The 17,601-nt window shown below is 42.6% G+C and overlaps 1 protein-coding gene across 4 annotated transcripts in view; it reads right to left on the minus strand.

Moving 5' to 3' along the window:
* Anapc1 (anaphase promoting complex subunit 1) overlaps positions 1-9,563 on the minus strand; it is an 80,115-nt gene extending 70,552 nt beyond the window's left edge. The window contains exons 1-7 of one of the 4 annotated variants that reach the window (XM_008762177.4): positions 9,228-9,246; positions 8,022-8,258; positions 6,440-6,601; positions 3,050-3,101; positions 2,756-2,856; positions 2,147-2,229; positions 878-951 (exon numbers count right to left, since the gene is read on the minus strand). In XM_008762177.4, the coding sequence (XP_008760399.1) occupies positions 878-951; positions 2,147-2,229; positions 2,756-2,856; positions 3,050-3,101; positions 6,440-6,601; positions 8,022-8,234 (685 nt within the window). In that variant the 5' untranslated portion in view covers positions 8,235-8,258; positions 9,228-9,246. Of the gene's footprint in view, positions 1-877; positions 952-2,146; positions 2,230-2,755; positions 2,857-3,049; positions 3,102-5,907; positions 6,013-6,439; positions 6,602-8,021; positions 8,259-8,890; positions 9,198-9,227; positions 9,247-9,335 lie in introns of those variants that run through there. The other 3 variants (XM_006234973.5, NM_001107771.1, XM_063283753.1) reach the window with 3 other exon arrangements.
* Positions 9,564-17,601: the final 8,038 nt, after the last annotated feature.

Raw genomic sequence — 17,601 nt, forward strand, 5'->3', positions numbered from 1 at the left:
TACACACACGCACTAAAGATTATAGTAAAATCTTCTTAGAGAGGCTGCCCACAAAGTGCTAGTCTCGAGCAATCTCCCCGCTCAGACTCAGTCGTAGCTGTGTCTATAGGTACTTATCACCACAGCCAATTTTATAAAGTTAGAAGTTTACTGTACTCGTATACTGTGCTTACAGCTTTATATATTACTCATAACATCCTACATGATCAGCAATCCTTTTTTTTTTTTCTTTTTTTTTTTTTTTTGGTATAACCTTTCAAGAGAGCTGGTGTGATTTACTTGAACAGGACAGAGGCTTGGTTTAGCCAGTGGCTATTGGAGTCATGATCAGAAGGAAACACCTCAGTAGTGCTTGGAATGTACAAGTAAAATGACCGAGGACTCTATAAATGCCCTTCTAGCCCTTCAGTCTATTATTTGTAGATGCTTATTCATGTGTCATAAAGCCTAAATTTAAAGCCAAGTGTACAACGATACTTTAAAAATATTCAAGGTGCAAACATCAAGAATCTTTAACAAAGGCAGTAAAATAATAAAATGTGCCCAGCAATCAGGACCTATGAATGTACCCTTAAAAAAATAAAACTTTATTTCATCAAAGTATCACTTACTTTCTTATTTTTAAAGGAAAGACACACAAGCAAATTAACAAATGTCAGTGTCCCTCCAAGATATGTACATCTTGGCTTTGCTGAGATAACTGTTATCCTTGCTTTCAATGAATTATTTTCAAGATAAAAGTTACTTCTATAATATGCTTAAACTACCTTCTAATAAAACAAGTCAGTTTTAAAATAAACTTTTTAACTTCCTCCCTCTATCAATGCCCTCAATGTCAAAACAGAGCTTACATAAAGGAGTATAAAAGTGCACTTACTTCCGGATTTACAAACAAGTGGAGTTATCTCATCCAGAGGGTGCAGCATGCTGAACATGGTAGGCAAAGGCTCTCTAGCAACAAACACACACACACAACCGATTACCAACAAGATGACTGTGTATACAACAAGCAACTGCAAACCTACTGTTACCACTGGACACGCAATGCCCTCAGAGGGCCATGTGTGAACACCTGGTCCTCAACTGTAGCACTGCTTTAGGAGGCTGTGGAGCCTTTAAGAAAAGAGGGTCTTAGGGCTACTGCCCAGCCCTGTTTCCAATCCCTCATTTCACTTCCAGGTCTGCCCAGACGTACAGAGCCTCTGCCACAGAGCCCTTCCAACACGAACTCTGCCACACCTTCCCTGAACAAAGGGCTGAAATCATGACGCAAAATAGGTCCTTCCTTCCTCAATCCCTGTCAAGCTTCTATCACAGTTACCATCTCAATTCTAATTCTTCACATACTGTCTGTCACGGCATCCTCTGTTTCGTTCTAAAACTCTTCCTGTAATAATTCTATACACTCACACATAGAAGGAAGTTGACTATGTCCTGGGGAAATCCACAAAGAGCAGCCACCCCTGACAGAATCCAGAGACTGACAACAGTATGAGATAAGCCTCCTTTAACTCTCCTAGTCACAGTGTGTCTACAGTAGCCAAGACATTTAGCCTCCTACACTTGTATATAAATGGATATATTTTTTTAAAAGAAAAGTACTTCAAATAATTAAGTCTGAAATTTTCAGAAAGTTAAAGAGGAGGACTGGCTTTTCTATCAATGCAGAGATGAAAATCGGCAAGCTTTTCTCACACAGCAAGCATCTGCTGCTGTGCCCTATGTTTGTTCTGCACGTTCCTCCTCTCAGCAGGCACATGGTCAATAAACATCACCAGACTGTGCTCTTAAGACACTGGGTGGCCACCCTGTGAGAGTCTGCAGGATCCCGAGAGCTAACTAAGAACATTCCTGAAACAAGTAAGAAGATGAAGACTAGCAAGTGATACGGTCTGTCTAAAGCAGTGCAATGAAGACATGGTGGAGCTAAGAACTGAGCCCTGTCCTCCTCCTTCAGTTACTGCCCAGTGTTCCCCAGGAGAGCAAGGGATGCTGAGTAAGTTCTCACGCTGACCAAACTGGCACGAAATGGTGTAATACTTATGGATATCTTCCCCAGCCCAAACCTTTAGGTTGACAAGTTTACTTCAGAATCAACACTATAAAAGCCCAAGAAATAATATTCTGAACAGAATAAAGTAAATACCTAGGTAGACTTGGAGGCACCTCATGTGAAGAACTGCTTCGTTCAAACAGCAAGCCATACTTAGTGGCCCACACGTTTGCCACCTATCAATAAGAGGGTGAGGAGCAGAAGTAAGAAAACTACAGTTTAAGCAAAGCTTTCAGACAGAATAATGTAACATTCTTTTTGGATTTACTGAGGGCTTCAAGTAATATAATCAGGAAATGCAGTATTTCAAAACCTATGACTTTTAACAAACAACTCTAAGACAAAACTCAAACCCACAGACCAGGTGCTCAGTGTGAAACTGCGGCTGGTGTCATCAGTGCAGGGTGTAACAGCCCTGAGCACTAAAAGACGATGTGACACAAAAAAGGCCAACACTATTCATGCCTAATGTAATAGAGCCAACATGACTTTGTAAACACATTAAACTGACAAACATCTCATAATTCATAATTTACTTCAGTACAAAATTATTTTTGTGGAAAGGTTAGTCACATGGTGAACTAAAACTACTGAAATTCAGTTAAGTAAAAACTAACACCCTTGACATATGAGATTACATAAAAATCTGTAACACATAATTATATGTTAACACACACCAAAAACTTAAAGCACTGAGTTTACCTGAAATGGTAAGGAAGCTATGTAATCCTTCCCGTCTATGCTGTGCATGTTCATACACGAGCTCTGTAATATACATATGCATTTCTCTAGTTCATGGCTCTCTGAAAGGAAAGAGTACAAGATTTACAGGTTGCTGATTTTCCTGCTAAACAGTTCAATCCAAACAGCCAAAGTTCAATACCTTATGAAAACATTAAGACTGAACCACTGTGATTAAGAGTTGCTTATAAATGTATCACACAGTGAGATAAATATTTAGAATCATGGGAAATAAAATTTCATAAAGAAACTTACTATAGATCTTTTCGGACTTATCCTGTGATATAATGAAGTCACACCACAATGCCTAAAACCAAAACAAAATGTTTGTCTAAGAAAATTACATCTAAATAATCATCACAAGCTAATGGCATCGGAAACAGTATTTACATAGTTCACTTCCTCAGCTCAATACAATTCTCTCTCTCTCTCTCTCTCTCTCTCTCTCTCTCTCTCACACACACACACACACACACACACACACACACACACACAGAGTCATACATACCATGGAAACAAACAAGAGTAACAAAAAGATTAGAACACGGACTGGAGAGGTGGCTCAGAGGTTAAGAGCACTGACTGCTCTTCCAGAGGTCCTGAGTTCAAATCCCAGCAACCACATGGTGGCTCACAACCATCTGTAATGAGATCTGATGCCCTCTTCTGGTGTGTCTGAAGACAGCTACAGTGTACTCATATATGATAAATAAAAAATAAAATATTTAAAAAAAAAAAAAGATTAGAACACATAATGCTACATATTCTAAGAAGACTTATGAATACAATTAAATCTTAAGAGAAAGGAACAAAATAACCAAAAGACTCAGTTGACACAAATCTTGCAGTTCCAGCTCAAACATCAGCCCAGGCTGTGCAAACCCTGCATCTTACAAAAGCAAGGATTATGAGAGAGCTTGAGTGACTCAGCAGATCTCAGACTATGCTCACATTAAAAGAATGTTAGAAAACAGTTTCTCCATTAATGCTACTAAATTGAACCCTTGAAAATGGTATAAAGCATAAATTTTGTGTTGTGTGTATATAGTCTGCCATGATCCTAAAATATTAAAATGCTACTAAGTAATTTCAATTTAAAAGCTAAAGATGCTCTCTTTTTGTTTGCTTTTGAGACTCAATATGAGCCTGGAACTCAGTATGTAGGCAAAGCTGCCTCAAACTGAGATTCTCCAGCTGCTACCTCCCAAGTTCTGAGATTAAAGGTGTGCACCACCGAGGCCCAGGTGAGGATGTTTTGTTAAGAACTCTCAAAACTATCAGCCTAGAGAGAAAAATACTAATATCACTTTACAGTGAAACATTCTTTAAACTTTTCTAACACCTCCCCCTCCCCCAAGAGTCATTTTTTTACATAGTTTTTTTAGAACCAGAATTCAAACAAAGTTCATTTAACAAGGTTCAAAAATACTGCATTTGGCTTGGCATTTGCAACACATGCCTGTAATCACAGCACTACAGAGAGAGGCTGAGGCTGGGGGATTTCTCCTTTAAGGACAGCCTGAGAACATAGTACAACTCTGTTCAAGAAATAAAGGAATGTGGTGATGTCATTTTAGTGTCTGCCATCCGGAACAGTTCTTACTTTTTCTTCCTCCCTGATTTACTTTTTAAGAGACCACAATGTAAACATTCCCAAATTCCAGAGTCCTCTAGTTGCTCTCTTTGGTATTTTTTTTCTTTTAAACTTTATTACAGAAAGTTTCAAATATACACACAAAGGAAATACAATTTATCTGCATCCACAGCTTCCATAATTATCAGCCATTTTTTTGTTTTGTTTTGTTTCTCTGTGTAGCCCTGGCTGTTCTGGAACTTGCTCTGTAGACAAGGCTCACCCTGAATTCAGAGATCTACCTGCCTCTGCCTCCCAATTTCCCAACTGCTAGGAGTACAGGCATTCACCACCTCTGGCCAGCTAGCTTTTTTTTTTCTTATTCATTTATTTTTGAATCAAGGTTTCTCTACAGAGTCCTTGCTGTCCTGTAACTGGCTATGCCCAGGCTGACCTCAAATGCACAGAGATCCACCTGGCTCTGCCTCCTAAGTACTAGAATTAAAAGAGAACACAGCCACACCTAGCCTCTGTTCTTCATGAGTACATTTAATATTTATTTTGTATGTACCACAGCACACTTATAGCGGTCAAAGGACAACCTGCAGAAGTCGGTTCACTCTCTCCAGCATTGGTTCCTGTGGATTAAACTCAGGTTGTCAGGCTTAGAAGAAAGTGCCTTTATCAGCCTAGCCATCTTTCTGGCCAGAGCCATCAATAAATAACCTCTAAGCATTCCTCAAATCTTAGGCTACTTTAGAATTTGCACCCCTAGAAACTAGATCTAAACATTCACATTAAATATTTCTCAAAAGAAAATACTTAAACATCACATTTTTCCTTTATTACAACCAGCCAGAGGTACATAAGTTAAGCTGAACCTATTTCGTTGAGCTAGAGACCAAAAACAATTTTGAAAAAAATATTCATTTGTTTCTTACACTTAGCAAGTAATACCTTGCTGTCATGTATTTTCCTTTTCTGCAACTGTGTTAATAACCATTACAACCATGCCTGAACTGATTAGCACACTGGAAGCTACAAAATGATTTCAGATTCTACCATTTCTTTTACATTTAGAGGTTGGTATTCTTCAATCAGAGTTTCCTTCATCAAACAGTGATAAATTGCTTATCTTCCTAAATAGTAAGTGCTTAATTTCTTCTATAATTTTTTTTTTAGAAAATGATCTCAACAACTACAATAGTACCAAATCAGGTTGAATTTGCTTTCACTATGAATCTAATAATTTTTATGTACTCAATATCTAGAAATGAATTATAGTAATGTGTTTTAAGGGATTTTTTAATCTCATATAATTTTTGTTGATAAGAACAAATTTTAAGTCTCACATCTAGTATTAAAATAGTATTTGCAATGCGGGGTGTGTGTGTGTGTGTGTGTGTGTGTGTGTGTGTATGTGTGTGTGTGTGTGTGTGTGTGTGTGTGTGTATGAAGTGCTTGCCTTGCATATAAAAGGGTCTAAACTCAGTCCTCAGTACTACAAATAGCAATAAAAATAAGACTGTGCTGGGTTCACCTTTAATATCAGCATTCAAGAGGCAGAAGCAATGGGATCTTTGTGAGTTCAAGGCCAGCTTATAATACAGAGAAAGTTCCAGGACAGCCAGGGCTATGTAGAGACCTGTCTCAAAAAAAAAAAAAAAAAAAAAAAAAAAGAAGAAAGAGAAGTAAATAAAAGATTGTATCACTAGCAAAGAATAATGTGAAGAGTAAGAGTATAAAGAATAAGAAGGTTAGAAAGATGGCTCAGAAGTTAAATGCTATGCTTATAACCAAAAATATAAGAATTGATAACCAGATACAGTGATAGGTGCCTGTCATACTCAGAGGCTGGGGCAGGGGGATCTCAAGTACCAGGCCAGCCTGGGCTACAGAGACCATGTCATGATGGAAAAACTGAAAATCTTACTTTCCTGCCAGTCTCCACTACATGACATAATGTACAATCAACTGCCACAACTGTTACACTGTTATTTGTTATTTTAAAACACAAACTTCTTTCCCAGCTATATTAAGAGCTGATAGCTGTGCAAACTCAATGAACTCACCTGCTGAACAGTGCTGTCCACTGTGAAGGCTTTGTACACTGCCAAGGCCTGGCTTTTACTCCCTTTGCTCCAGATAACCATGTTCCCAGCCACATAGAGCTCTTCATCATAGTCGGCTGCATCTCCAATCTCGCTCACGCCTTTTCTTAACTGCCAGCTTTCCTTAAAAATGAACACACAGGACATGCTAAGCACTTCTTCCTTCCTTTTCAGGAGTCTGGAGTAAGATTTGCCTGTGAATTAAGACTCAGCCCAAGACTAACTCCTCAAAGGATGGCTATACAGAGATGAGCAGAATGGGTGAATTAGCAAAGGGGGTACATTCTATCAGGGGATTCTCGAGATAACATAAGAGAGGTAGGAGAGATGGTTCAGTGGTTAAGAGCACTAGCTGCTCTTCTAGAAGACTGGGGTTTGATTCTCAGCACCTACACAACTGTCTGTAACTTCAGTTCCAAGAGATCCGACGCCCTCTTCTGGCCCATATGGGCACTGCACACACATGGTGCAGCCATACAAGCAGTTTAAAAACTGACTCAAAATTCCTCTATAGTGTTTTATTTTATACTTCTAGGTCCCTAGTATTGCTCTGCCAATAACACAGGCACACAAAAAGTATATCTTACATATAGAGCATAAGATAAAATCCATGCTTGAAGGGAAACTAAAAGTATGTATTAAGTGTATGTAGAAGGCAGAAAACAGACAGAGGTGCACATGGGACTCTATGGGGGACTTGATGCAGTGTGGACTTCCCTGCTTCACAGCTGCAAACACAGTCGTCCTCTTTCCCTTGTCCCACACATAAGATGAATGGAAGCTAGAAAGTTTCTGATTTCTACCTATGTACACACCAAGAGATTTGATTTCAAAGGCATGTGAAGATGAGGTGCAGCAGCAGAAGAGAGGAACAGCTTGGTGGAAGAGTGTTTCTCTCTCAAGGCAACAAGGCCATGACATTGGTTTGGCCCCAGCATGAGTCCTCCACACCCACTTCCACCCCCAAAAAATCAGGAGCTGGGTGAGGGATGATACATAGGAACTACTTTGTTCTAGTGTCATTTTTCTGACGTACTTTTGCATCTCATCTCCATAATTAAGAGATTTGCCAGGCATTGTGGCACACACATCTAATTCCAATATTCTGAAGACTGAGAGAGAGGGTCAAAATTCCAGGGCCAACCTGGGCTACTCAGTGAGGCTCCAACTCAAAAAAAAAAAAAAAAAAAAAAAAAGGTACTGCTACTCTAACACTCTTATGTGACATCAACCCTCTTCTAGAAACGTGTGTTGCAGGTACCATTTCGAATCTCTAGCATTTAGTCACCAAAGAGTATAAAACCTGATTATCCACATATGAAGTGAAGATAGTTTAAAGTGAGCCATGATTGAAGTAATCAACTCTCTTTACAAGTTACACAGCATGCCTAAGTAGGCAGCACCGTGTTTCAGCACTGACTGAAATTACCAAACACTAGCTTTTAACCAAGTGCCAACACACGCGTATTTCTCACATGCATACAGGAAGCTTTACACTCATTCATTCCGTGTTTCAAATGTATGATGAGAATCTTAATAAAACCTTCTGTTTCTCATGGATCGTAACCTCCTGAAGAGATCCCACCAAGCCAGCTGCACCATCGGAAGACCATAACTCAGAAGCTGGCTGCAGCTGACGAAGCTGAAGGTTCAGAGCATTAGGGTGGTGCTTGCAGTGGTCTCGACCAAAAGGAACGAATTCCTGCAGATCCCCGGCTGCAATCATCGTTGCCCTTTCTTCAGAGAAGTTCGACATGGGTTCCAAATATCAACATTATTTCTGTGTGAAATCAAACACATCCTTGTCAGCCTTCTAATCAAAACTAACTTATCACTACAAAGGCCCGGATGGAGCTATGTCAGAAACATGCTGGTCTACCTCGCAGACATTTCAACACACTGGATGTAAAGATAGCTAACATTCTAACATTCTGTGGCATAGTTTGTGCAAGTTTTGTCTTTGAGAAAACGTCTACAACAGCATTTGATAGCAACACTACAACCAACTGTTAGTGTTTGGAAAGGAAGGTAAGATTAACAACTGCTAACTAAACTTGACTTGAAGCTCTCACCTGAAGCTTTTAGACATCTTTTTTCTTTTTTTTTTTACAATCACCTGAAAGCCTCTAGTTTATACGAAGCCCTCTATTGCTACAAAGTCTTCCTTGCTGTGACGTAAATGTTATCACTGATATGATTACCTCACCTCCTAGAAATAAAATCAATATTGAGAACAGAACTTAACTGAACCACATATGCCTTATACAAAGTAGGAAAAAAATTCCAAGGTGTGGCTGGCCTTTCCAAATTCTATTCAACAAAGCAGGTAACATTAAAGAACTTGCAACTCTGCCGGACTTTTCCTTGTGCAAACATGTAATGTCATCCCCTTGTAGCTTAAAACAAACCTACAGGATTGCTTTTTACAGCATCATTTTCACAGTTCGACGTCTTTTAGCCCAAAGGCATCATACTTAATACTTTCACAGGTCTCCAAAAGTTGTTAAACTTGTTATTCGTTACAGGCCACATCAAAGCACGGAGTTGACATGCTAGAAGTAAAACTGTTATTACTGGTTACTAGATACATATGCAAACAGCGGGACCCTGAGTTGGGTCTACAAAAATAGGCTTTCCGTGCATTTGAGTAAACCGCGCTACAGGCGCAGCGGCCGGAGCATCTGGCTCAGTGCGCGGGTCGCGTCGGCCCAACCGGAAAAGCCCAGTCTGAGACTCGGGTTCCTCTCACCCCAGCACGCTCTCAAGGCCCGCCCCAGAGCGCTCAGCCGTTGGGTCACCCGGTGCATCGAAATTCCAACACCAAGTTGCAGTGATGCGCTACCCGGCCGGCCCGCACCTGAGTGACTCGGGACGCGTCAGGCGCTTGCGAGCCCCGGCTGCTCCCCGGAGGCACAGGGGCCCCGAAGGCCCGAGAGCAGCGGCAAGACGGTCACGATGGCTCCTCGTCGCCACAGTTTCTCATCCCTTTTCCCTCTCTGATGTCGGAGGAAGAATGGGCCGCAGCGTGATACCAAAAATTGGCGAAGAACTCAAATGAATGTATCCATCTTGGATTTCCCGACCTGCCTCGCGCCACCACAGAGCAAAGCGGGGACGCGCGGCAGCGGAGAGGACCTGGCGCCTGCGCAGTTGGAAAGGGTGTCTGTGCGAGTGCCTACGAAGGCAGTCATTTAACGACTTTACCTCTCTAACAAAATAAATCTCTGAGATCCTGAGCTATCTTCTCAATTTTAAGTTAAGTTAGGTAATTTTTTCCAGCTGGTTGAGTTTCCTCCTCATCTCAAAAGGGGATGTGTGCCTCCTCACTGAGGAATGGGAGCGCAAGGGAGGCCGCTCATTTTCTCAAGATTGCAAGGAAAACATTCTGCCCGGAAATCACACACCCCCACCACCCAAGATGGGCTTTAGTCCCTTAACTGCTCTTGGTCATAAAAAAATGGCGGGCCTCTCACTGCCTAAAGAATAGAGCTCCACTCTACTTCTCTGCCCCAAAGGCAGTTAGTTGGAATTTGATACCTTCATTTTAATTGTCGATTGTAACACACACCTTGATATTTTAGTTCATTCTTATTTCTTTTCTTGGAATGTCATCCTACAGAATTTGAGGCTGCACTCCAAAAGGAAGCTCATAGAACTTGGTGAGTGGAATGCCTGTTTAGCTAAAATTTTCTGCCTGGATATTCAAAAACGGTTAAATTAACACTCATATTCCACATGCTCTGCTCCGACCTCTTCATTCCTTCCCGCAAAACCTCACCATCCTGCAAAGGTCTTTCTATCACCAACAAGGCTATCTGGAAAAAACGAACAGAAAAGTGTTGCGGGTGTGTGTGTGTGTGTGTGTGTGTTTCTGACCTGAGACAAGGGGCTGAGGTGCGTATTTTACATATCAATGCAGGAACCCAACAAAGAGCACTCATCATTCTCCATCCTCTCTACCCCTTCCCCTTCACAGGCTGCCTATAACACCATCAACCACACCAGTAGTCACTTGGAATAGAAGGACACCCAACTCTCCACGATGCTCTGAGCAACCAAGCCACTATCATACTCGAGTCTGTGATATCTTCTGCTACTGCCAGCCTTGGATGAGGGATATGGGAGTTGGCTTCTGAAGAGGCCATACTTAGAAACCCAAAACGTTAGGGAGCAAACTGGTCAATGAATGAAAACAAGGACATGAGCACTCCTAGATATGGTTGAGGAGGTTTTTATCATAGATCTGAGGGAAAGAACAGCCAGAGACTGGAAGAGTCTGCACTGAATACTGAACACAGGCTGCAGAATAGACCAGGCCATGAGAGGATTGGGGAGGGAAGGGGGACAAGAGAGAAAAGAGAGAAGCACAAGCAAGCCAAAAGAGATCAAGAGCAGAGCCAGGAGGACTAAGAGAGAAGCTGGGAACCAAGCAACCTGTGGCCAAAATGGCTGGGTTATATAGGGAAAAAAGGTGGGGGAAGGGAAGCTAACTGTGGAGCTGGAGGGATTTAGGATTGGGGTGGGTGAGAAGTGCTGAGAGAAGCCAGGACTCTATTACAGCCACAAGGGATGCTGGAAGAGTCTGGTGGCCAGTGTTTGATTTGATGTGGTAATAGGCACCTCAGTTAACCCTGTGTCCTGAGTTTCTTCAGGATCTAACAGCCAATAGGAGCAAGGCAGAAGGAGACATTTATAAGTTGTCCTCTTGGGCTGGAGAGATGGCTCAGTGGTTAAGAACACTGACTGCTATTCCAAAGGTCCTGAGTTCAAATCCCAGCAACCACATGGTGGCTCACAACCATCTGTCATGGGATCCGATACCCTCTTCGGGTGTGTCTGAAGATAGCTACAGTGTACTCACGTATAAGAAATAAATAAATCTTAAAAAAAGATAAGTTGTCCTCTTTTTCTCTTTCCCATGGACCGTTCTATTGAATTTTTGATTGTACAACTTGTCATAAAATACACTGTGTGGCTGAGTGGACGTATCCATCTGTCTGCGAGTTGGTTGCATTTGGTTGTAAAGTGACAGCCAGTGCAACATTTGTTGTGTCTTCTTAACCTACCCTTGTCCTCTTTTCTTTATCCTCTCTCCAGACAGGGCTAAAGACCAGTACTCTTCATCCTAGCCCTGAGGAACACAAAACACATCGCTGGCTGTCCAATTAGGGAGTCACTAAAAAAGGTTATCTCAACTGTCATGGATGGACATTTGTTTCCCTGAGCAAATCTCTTAGGATGCTTCTTTGTGGTTTCATCCTACATGATGGCAAGACCTACTCTGATAGCCCCTCTCTGAAATATCTATCTTAGCTCCCTATTGCTGTGGTAAAATGACCAAAGACAACTTTTGAAGCAAATGGTTCATTTTATCTTACGTCATTCAGGAAATCAGGGCAGGAAGTCAAGGCAGGAACCTCAGGGAAGGAACTGAAGCAGAGGCTACGGAGAAGTGCTTGGGAACTTGCATTTCTCATGCTTTTCCTAGGACAGTAGAAGGACTCTCACATGGGGCAGGAGGATTAGAAGTTAAAGGTCATTGTCAGCGTTGCCTAGTGAGTTTGAAACTAGCCTGGCCTATGTGAGACTCTGTTTTACACACACACACACACACACACACACACACACACACACACAATCAAAACAAATAATTAAATCTAAAATAAATAGCAAAAAGGATTCTTTTATATACACAACATCGCATTTCCCAAGAAACTATACATATCAATAGTTCTCGTCCATATGTTGTTCAGTACAGTAAAACATAGCTTTCCGTGGTACTGTATCATTTCTAATTGGGTGGGGCTGGGAGGTTTGCTACTAGTAAGCTTTTCAGCCTATCGGATGGATGATCTTACAGAGGTGGGAATGGAGAGGTCAATACTCTACAAAATACAATACCCTTTTCCCATTACTGTGTTCGCTGACGGCCTTTTACTAGTGCCATTTCACTTTCAACAACTTCAGGAGCCACTGTGCTGGGTGGATTCCTTCCAGCAGGCTTGGAATTGGCCTGAGAGGCTTTGCTAAAGTCTCTGTATGGCCTTGAGCACCAGCCAACGGCATGAAGCACACTCATTTATAATGTTGCTTTGTAATCATAGGTCTGAGGAGGATCAGGGAGATCCATGCCAGCTTGTCAGCATTGTTGATAGAAAACAGGGAGAGAGATGATTTGCACCTGGACTCTGTGGTTGAGACCGATGTTGCCTTAGGACAATGCCTGTGAAGGCAGCAGACAGAAAAATCCCCCTGAGCCTCCACATTAGGATTCCTGGGTTCAGATATGCTTGGGTGCGTCTGGTCGCTTCCTTACAGAGGGCACCTCACCCCTCTGTATCTCTTACCCCAGATCACCTTGGATTATGGCGCACATTCTTTCGTTACTACTTTGGTGAGAGACAGGCAAGAATGTGAGGGTGGGTGGTATGAGTCAGGAAGAGAAAACCTGGATGCAGTTACTAAAGGACTGTAGTGTGAGTTCTGGGGAGGAACAGTCCATAGCCAGAGCAGTCCAGGCCTCAACCCGAGTGGTCCAGGCCTGGACTCTATGAGCTAGAGGCTCCCTGCTGGAGGAGCTATGCATCGTCTCAGCAGTGCTTCATACACGCCAGATGATACCTGAAATTAAGCAGGTCATAGTCCACGGCTTCCTAAAGGAATCAATGAGATGTTGAAAGTTAAGCCTTCTTTAAGACCTACTTATACAGCTGCAACATTACTTGTATTCAATTCAGTTCCTGTGCTGGCTAATTTTACGTCAACTTGACACAAGCTATTGTCATCTGAGGGGAGAGGACTTCAATTGAGAAAAATCCCTCCATAAGATCAGACTGTAGGCAAGCACACAGGGCACTTATTAGGGATTGATGAGGCCCAGCCCAGGGCAGGTAATGCTATCCCTGGGCTGGTGTTGTCCTTGGTTCTGTAGAAAGCAGGCTGAACAAGCCAAGAGAGCAAGCCAGTAAGCAGCACCCCTCCATGGCATCAGTATCAGCTCCTGCCTCCAGGTCTTTGCTCTGTTCGGGTTCCTGTCCAGACATCCTTCCATGGTGAGCAGTGATGTGAAAAGTCAAATAAGTTGTTCCCTACCCAGGTTGCTTAGTCATGCTGTTTCATTGCAGCAATAGGAACTCTGACAAGACAGGTCCAGGGATTACAGGTCCAGGGATTACAGTAGCATAAACCTACTTCCCCAAGGGGTGTGCACTGTCATCTCAGTGTGGTGTGGAGCACATTGAATGGTCGCTCCTAGGCACTATTTGATCCTCCCATGAAACCCCAAGATGTTACCTTCCCTTTATGGCTTTCGCCATTCTGAGTGGACTCTCCTTGTTTTTGCATCATCCCAGTTACCCAGCAAACTTGAAGAACATGTCGAGAGCTATGTCACGGTGAAGTGAAAGAAGTGGTCATCGAGCACGGGATGAAACGTTCTGTGGATGAGAAGAGGCCTAGAGGTCTGTAGATAAATGCAGCAACCAGGGCTGATATAGAATTATTAATTAATTTTCTAGTGCGTCATTAGCATATATTAATTATATGCAGTAATGGGTTTATTATGAACACATGCCCCATATACAGAATCTATTTTTATCACATTCTCTTTCTGTTACCCTCTTATATCCCCCTTGGAATCATCTCTTGACCCCAAATTCCTTTTAATAATTTTTTGAAAAGATTTATTTATTTTATGTATTGTATGAGTGCTCTATCTGCACGTACACCTGCACACCAGAAGAGGGCATCAGATCGCATTATAGATGGTTCTGAGCCACCACCTGGTTGCTGAAAATTGAACTCAGGACCTCTGGAAGAACATACAGGCCTCTTAATCTCTAAACCATCTCTCTCCATCCCTTGACTCAAAATTTAAAGTCAGAAACTTTGGAGAAGGACATTAGATGCTCTTACGGTATCAAGGAGAATTCCACTCCCACTCAAGGAGAGCAGGAATATGAGTGTGGGTGATATGATTCACCAGAGAAACACCCAGGTGCAGTTACTGAAGGACTATAGTGTGGGTTCTGGCTGGACGACAGCCAGAGTGGGACAGGCCTCAACTGGTACTAGATGACGTGAGATAAAGGCTCCCTGCTGGAGGAGCCATGTACTGTCTCAGCCACACCTCCTAGGCATCCGTTCATACCTGAAATTAAAGATAATGGCCCGTTTATGTAATGAAGTTTCTAGTACAGAAAGTAGATTACGGTCATTTCTTGCCGCATGGTCATTTGTAGAGTATCCTAGGATCAGTTTGATGTCTAGATCCCAATCAATGCCAATAGGCAGTCTGAACTATGTCGCAGTAGATGAGGGAGTCTGGCTGACAGGATGGAGGGTTGGGGGTGAGGATGCACTACTGGGGGAGGGTACGCTAGTGGAACAGAAGCAGGAGTAAATTATAGGTCCCGACTAAGAACAATACTGAAAAGTGCAGGAGACAGTGGTTAGGAGGCTACGGAGCAGGATTTGGGTTTAGCATGACGTCATGGGGCTGGGGATGTACCTCAGAGTACTTGCCACACAAGCACAACAAGCCCTGGGTTTGATCCTCAGCTCCACACAAAGCCAAGTAGAGTGGCACACATCTGTAATCCCGGCACTAGAGAAGTGAGGCACAGGGACCTGAAGTGCAAGGTCGTCCTCAGCTATAAAGCAAATTTGAATGAAATTTAAGATGCACGAATGGCTTATCTCAAAGAAGGGGAGGGGTGGCATCCATTGAAGAATCTTAACCTTTCATGAATGGTCTGGCACAATTGGGGCCTTTGAGAGTCTTCAGCCAGTCACTGATGTATTAAACATGTTTGATACCTAGATCACGCTCACACTTTATGTTGGTTATAGGCAGCTATACTACTGAATCAGTAGAAATTATCCTCTCTGGCCCTGGATAAATAATACTACAGGCCTGGATAATCCCTCCTTTGGTTAGTTAATAAGCAGTAGATCTAGCTGTTCGGTGGTGATGTATGCCTTTAATCGCAGCACTCGGGAGGCAGGGGCAGGTAGATCTCTGAGTTTGAGGCCAGCCTGGTCTACAAAGCCAGTTCCAGAACAGCCAGATCTGCACAGAAAAATGCTTTCCTGAAAAACCAAAAAGAAAAACAAAACAAAACAAACAACAATAACAACGGAAAAACAACAGTAGATCTAAGGCTCTGGGCTATGTAGTGTCATTGAGTCATGGGTTCTAGGACATTGTTGGCCTCTGAAATTGCATAAATGCTGTACACGGGGCATTCTACAAACATGGAAACAGGTATGGAAAATAGAGTCTGATTCTATTTTGTCTCACATTTCTCTCCGAGTAGCTTGGTAACAAGAAAAGCAGTCAAAAAATTACAATTTCATTTGGGCATACAGTAAGCGATACTATAGGTCGGCATGCAGCTTATGTTTTAGGTCTGCATGCTGTGGAGGTTTGCAAACATAACTGCAAGCTCTTTGACACATCTCTCATGAAGAGTTTATGGTGTGTGGCTTCAAGTGTGGCTTGGCATTGCTTTCACTCTGAGAGCCACTTGACTTCTGGCTCCATCACTCAGCAGCACACAGCAGCGTCTACCTTGGTCACTGGATTGCTCACTCTTGGAGCTCTGAGCTCCCATGCCCGACTGACTTCCTCTAAGCTTGTCTAGATCCTTTGGTCCAAAGCCCTTGTCTCCAAATCATGCCAGTGCAGGCAGCAGCTATGTAAATGAACTAACCTTTAGTCCAGGGCTTGGCTGACTATGTAAAGGGCTGGATTATATGGCTTTGTGAACCATTTAATCTCTGTTACTACTACTCAGCCCTGCCACTTCAGCACAAAAACGACAGAGATAATATTGCCTGTGATGGCTGTCTTCCAATAATGCTGATGTGCAAAGCCAGGCCACAGACTCTCGGGTCCTTTCCCACTGGGGTCACTCCAGGTGCTAGCCACTTGAAGGTCACAGACAGAGGCCACAGAGAAAAGATAATCCATTTCCTCTGTCCGAATCTGTGAATCTAATAAAATGGCCAATGCTTCATCCTTACTACATTTAGGGTGACCTATAAAACAGTACTCTACAAGGGAGACCCCATTAACAGACAGATCTGAGGCTGGAAAGTTGGCTCAGTGGTTAAGAGCACTTGTTCCTCTTGCAGTGGACCAATTTTCAATTCATGGTGCCCATCTGGTGGCTTGCAACTCTCTATAACTACATTCCAGGAGATCCAACACCCACTTCAGACTTCCATGGGTAACCGGCACACACATGCATGCAGTCAAAACACCCATACACAATGCAGCTAAAGAAATTATCCAAAGAGGAAAAAAGTCACATCTGTCCTGAACATGGTGGCACACACCTTTAATTCTATCTAACACATGGAAGACAGAGCAGATGGATCTCTGAATTTGAGACCAGTCTGGTTTGCGTAGTGAATTCCATGCCAGCTAGGGCTAAATAGTTAGACCTTGCCTTTAAAAGAAAAAAAGAAAGCTGAGATTTAAGCAAGACATAGTGGACATAGTGACACACACACACACACACACACACACACACACACACAGGCACGCACGCACGCACACACACTCGCACACGCACACGCACACGCACACGCACACGCACATGTAGTTCTAGTTACTAAGAAAGCTGGAGTGTTTGCATAACCAGATATTCAAATTCAAGTCCAGCCTGGGTAACATAGCAAGACCCTTTCTGTCCTAAGTAGATGTCTATTGCTGTGATGACCAAAAGCAATTTAGGGAGAAAATAGTTTGTTTCAGCTTACAATTGGAATGCATCATGAAGGAAAGCCAGAGGAATTCAAGGGAGGAACCTGGAGGCAAGAACTTAAGCAGGAGCCATAGAGGAACTCTGTTTACTGCCTTGCTCCCTTGGCTTGGTCAGTTTGCTTTCTTATACATCCCGGGATTACCTACCCAGGCACCATCCACAGTAAACTGGGCTCTTTCATATCAATCAGCAATCAAGGGTCTGTTTAATCCTGCCCTTCTGGTTTGATGTCCTTCTGCAGGGCTAGAGATGCAAGGAGATGACTGTAGGCATCACAGTGCTTGTGTCTGTCCTTAGTTTCAGTAATAAATACTTTAAATTCATCGGGGCTATTTACTCTAGGCCCTAATG

The sequence above is a fragment of the Rattus norvegicus genome, chromosome 3 (assembly GCF_036323735.1).
Source record: "Rattus norvegicus strain BN/NHsdMcwi chromosome 3, GRCr8, whole genome shotgun sequence".
Lineage (NCBI taxonomy): Eukaryota > Metazoa > Chordata > Mammalia > Rodentia > Muridae > Rattus > Rattus norvegicus.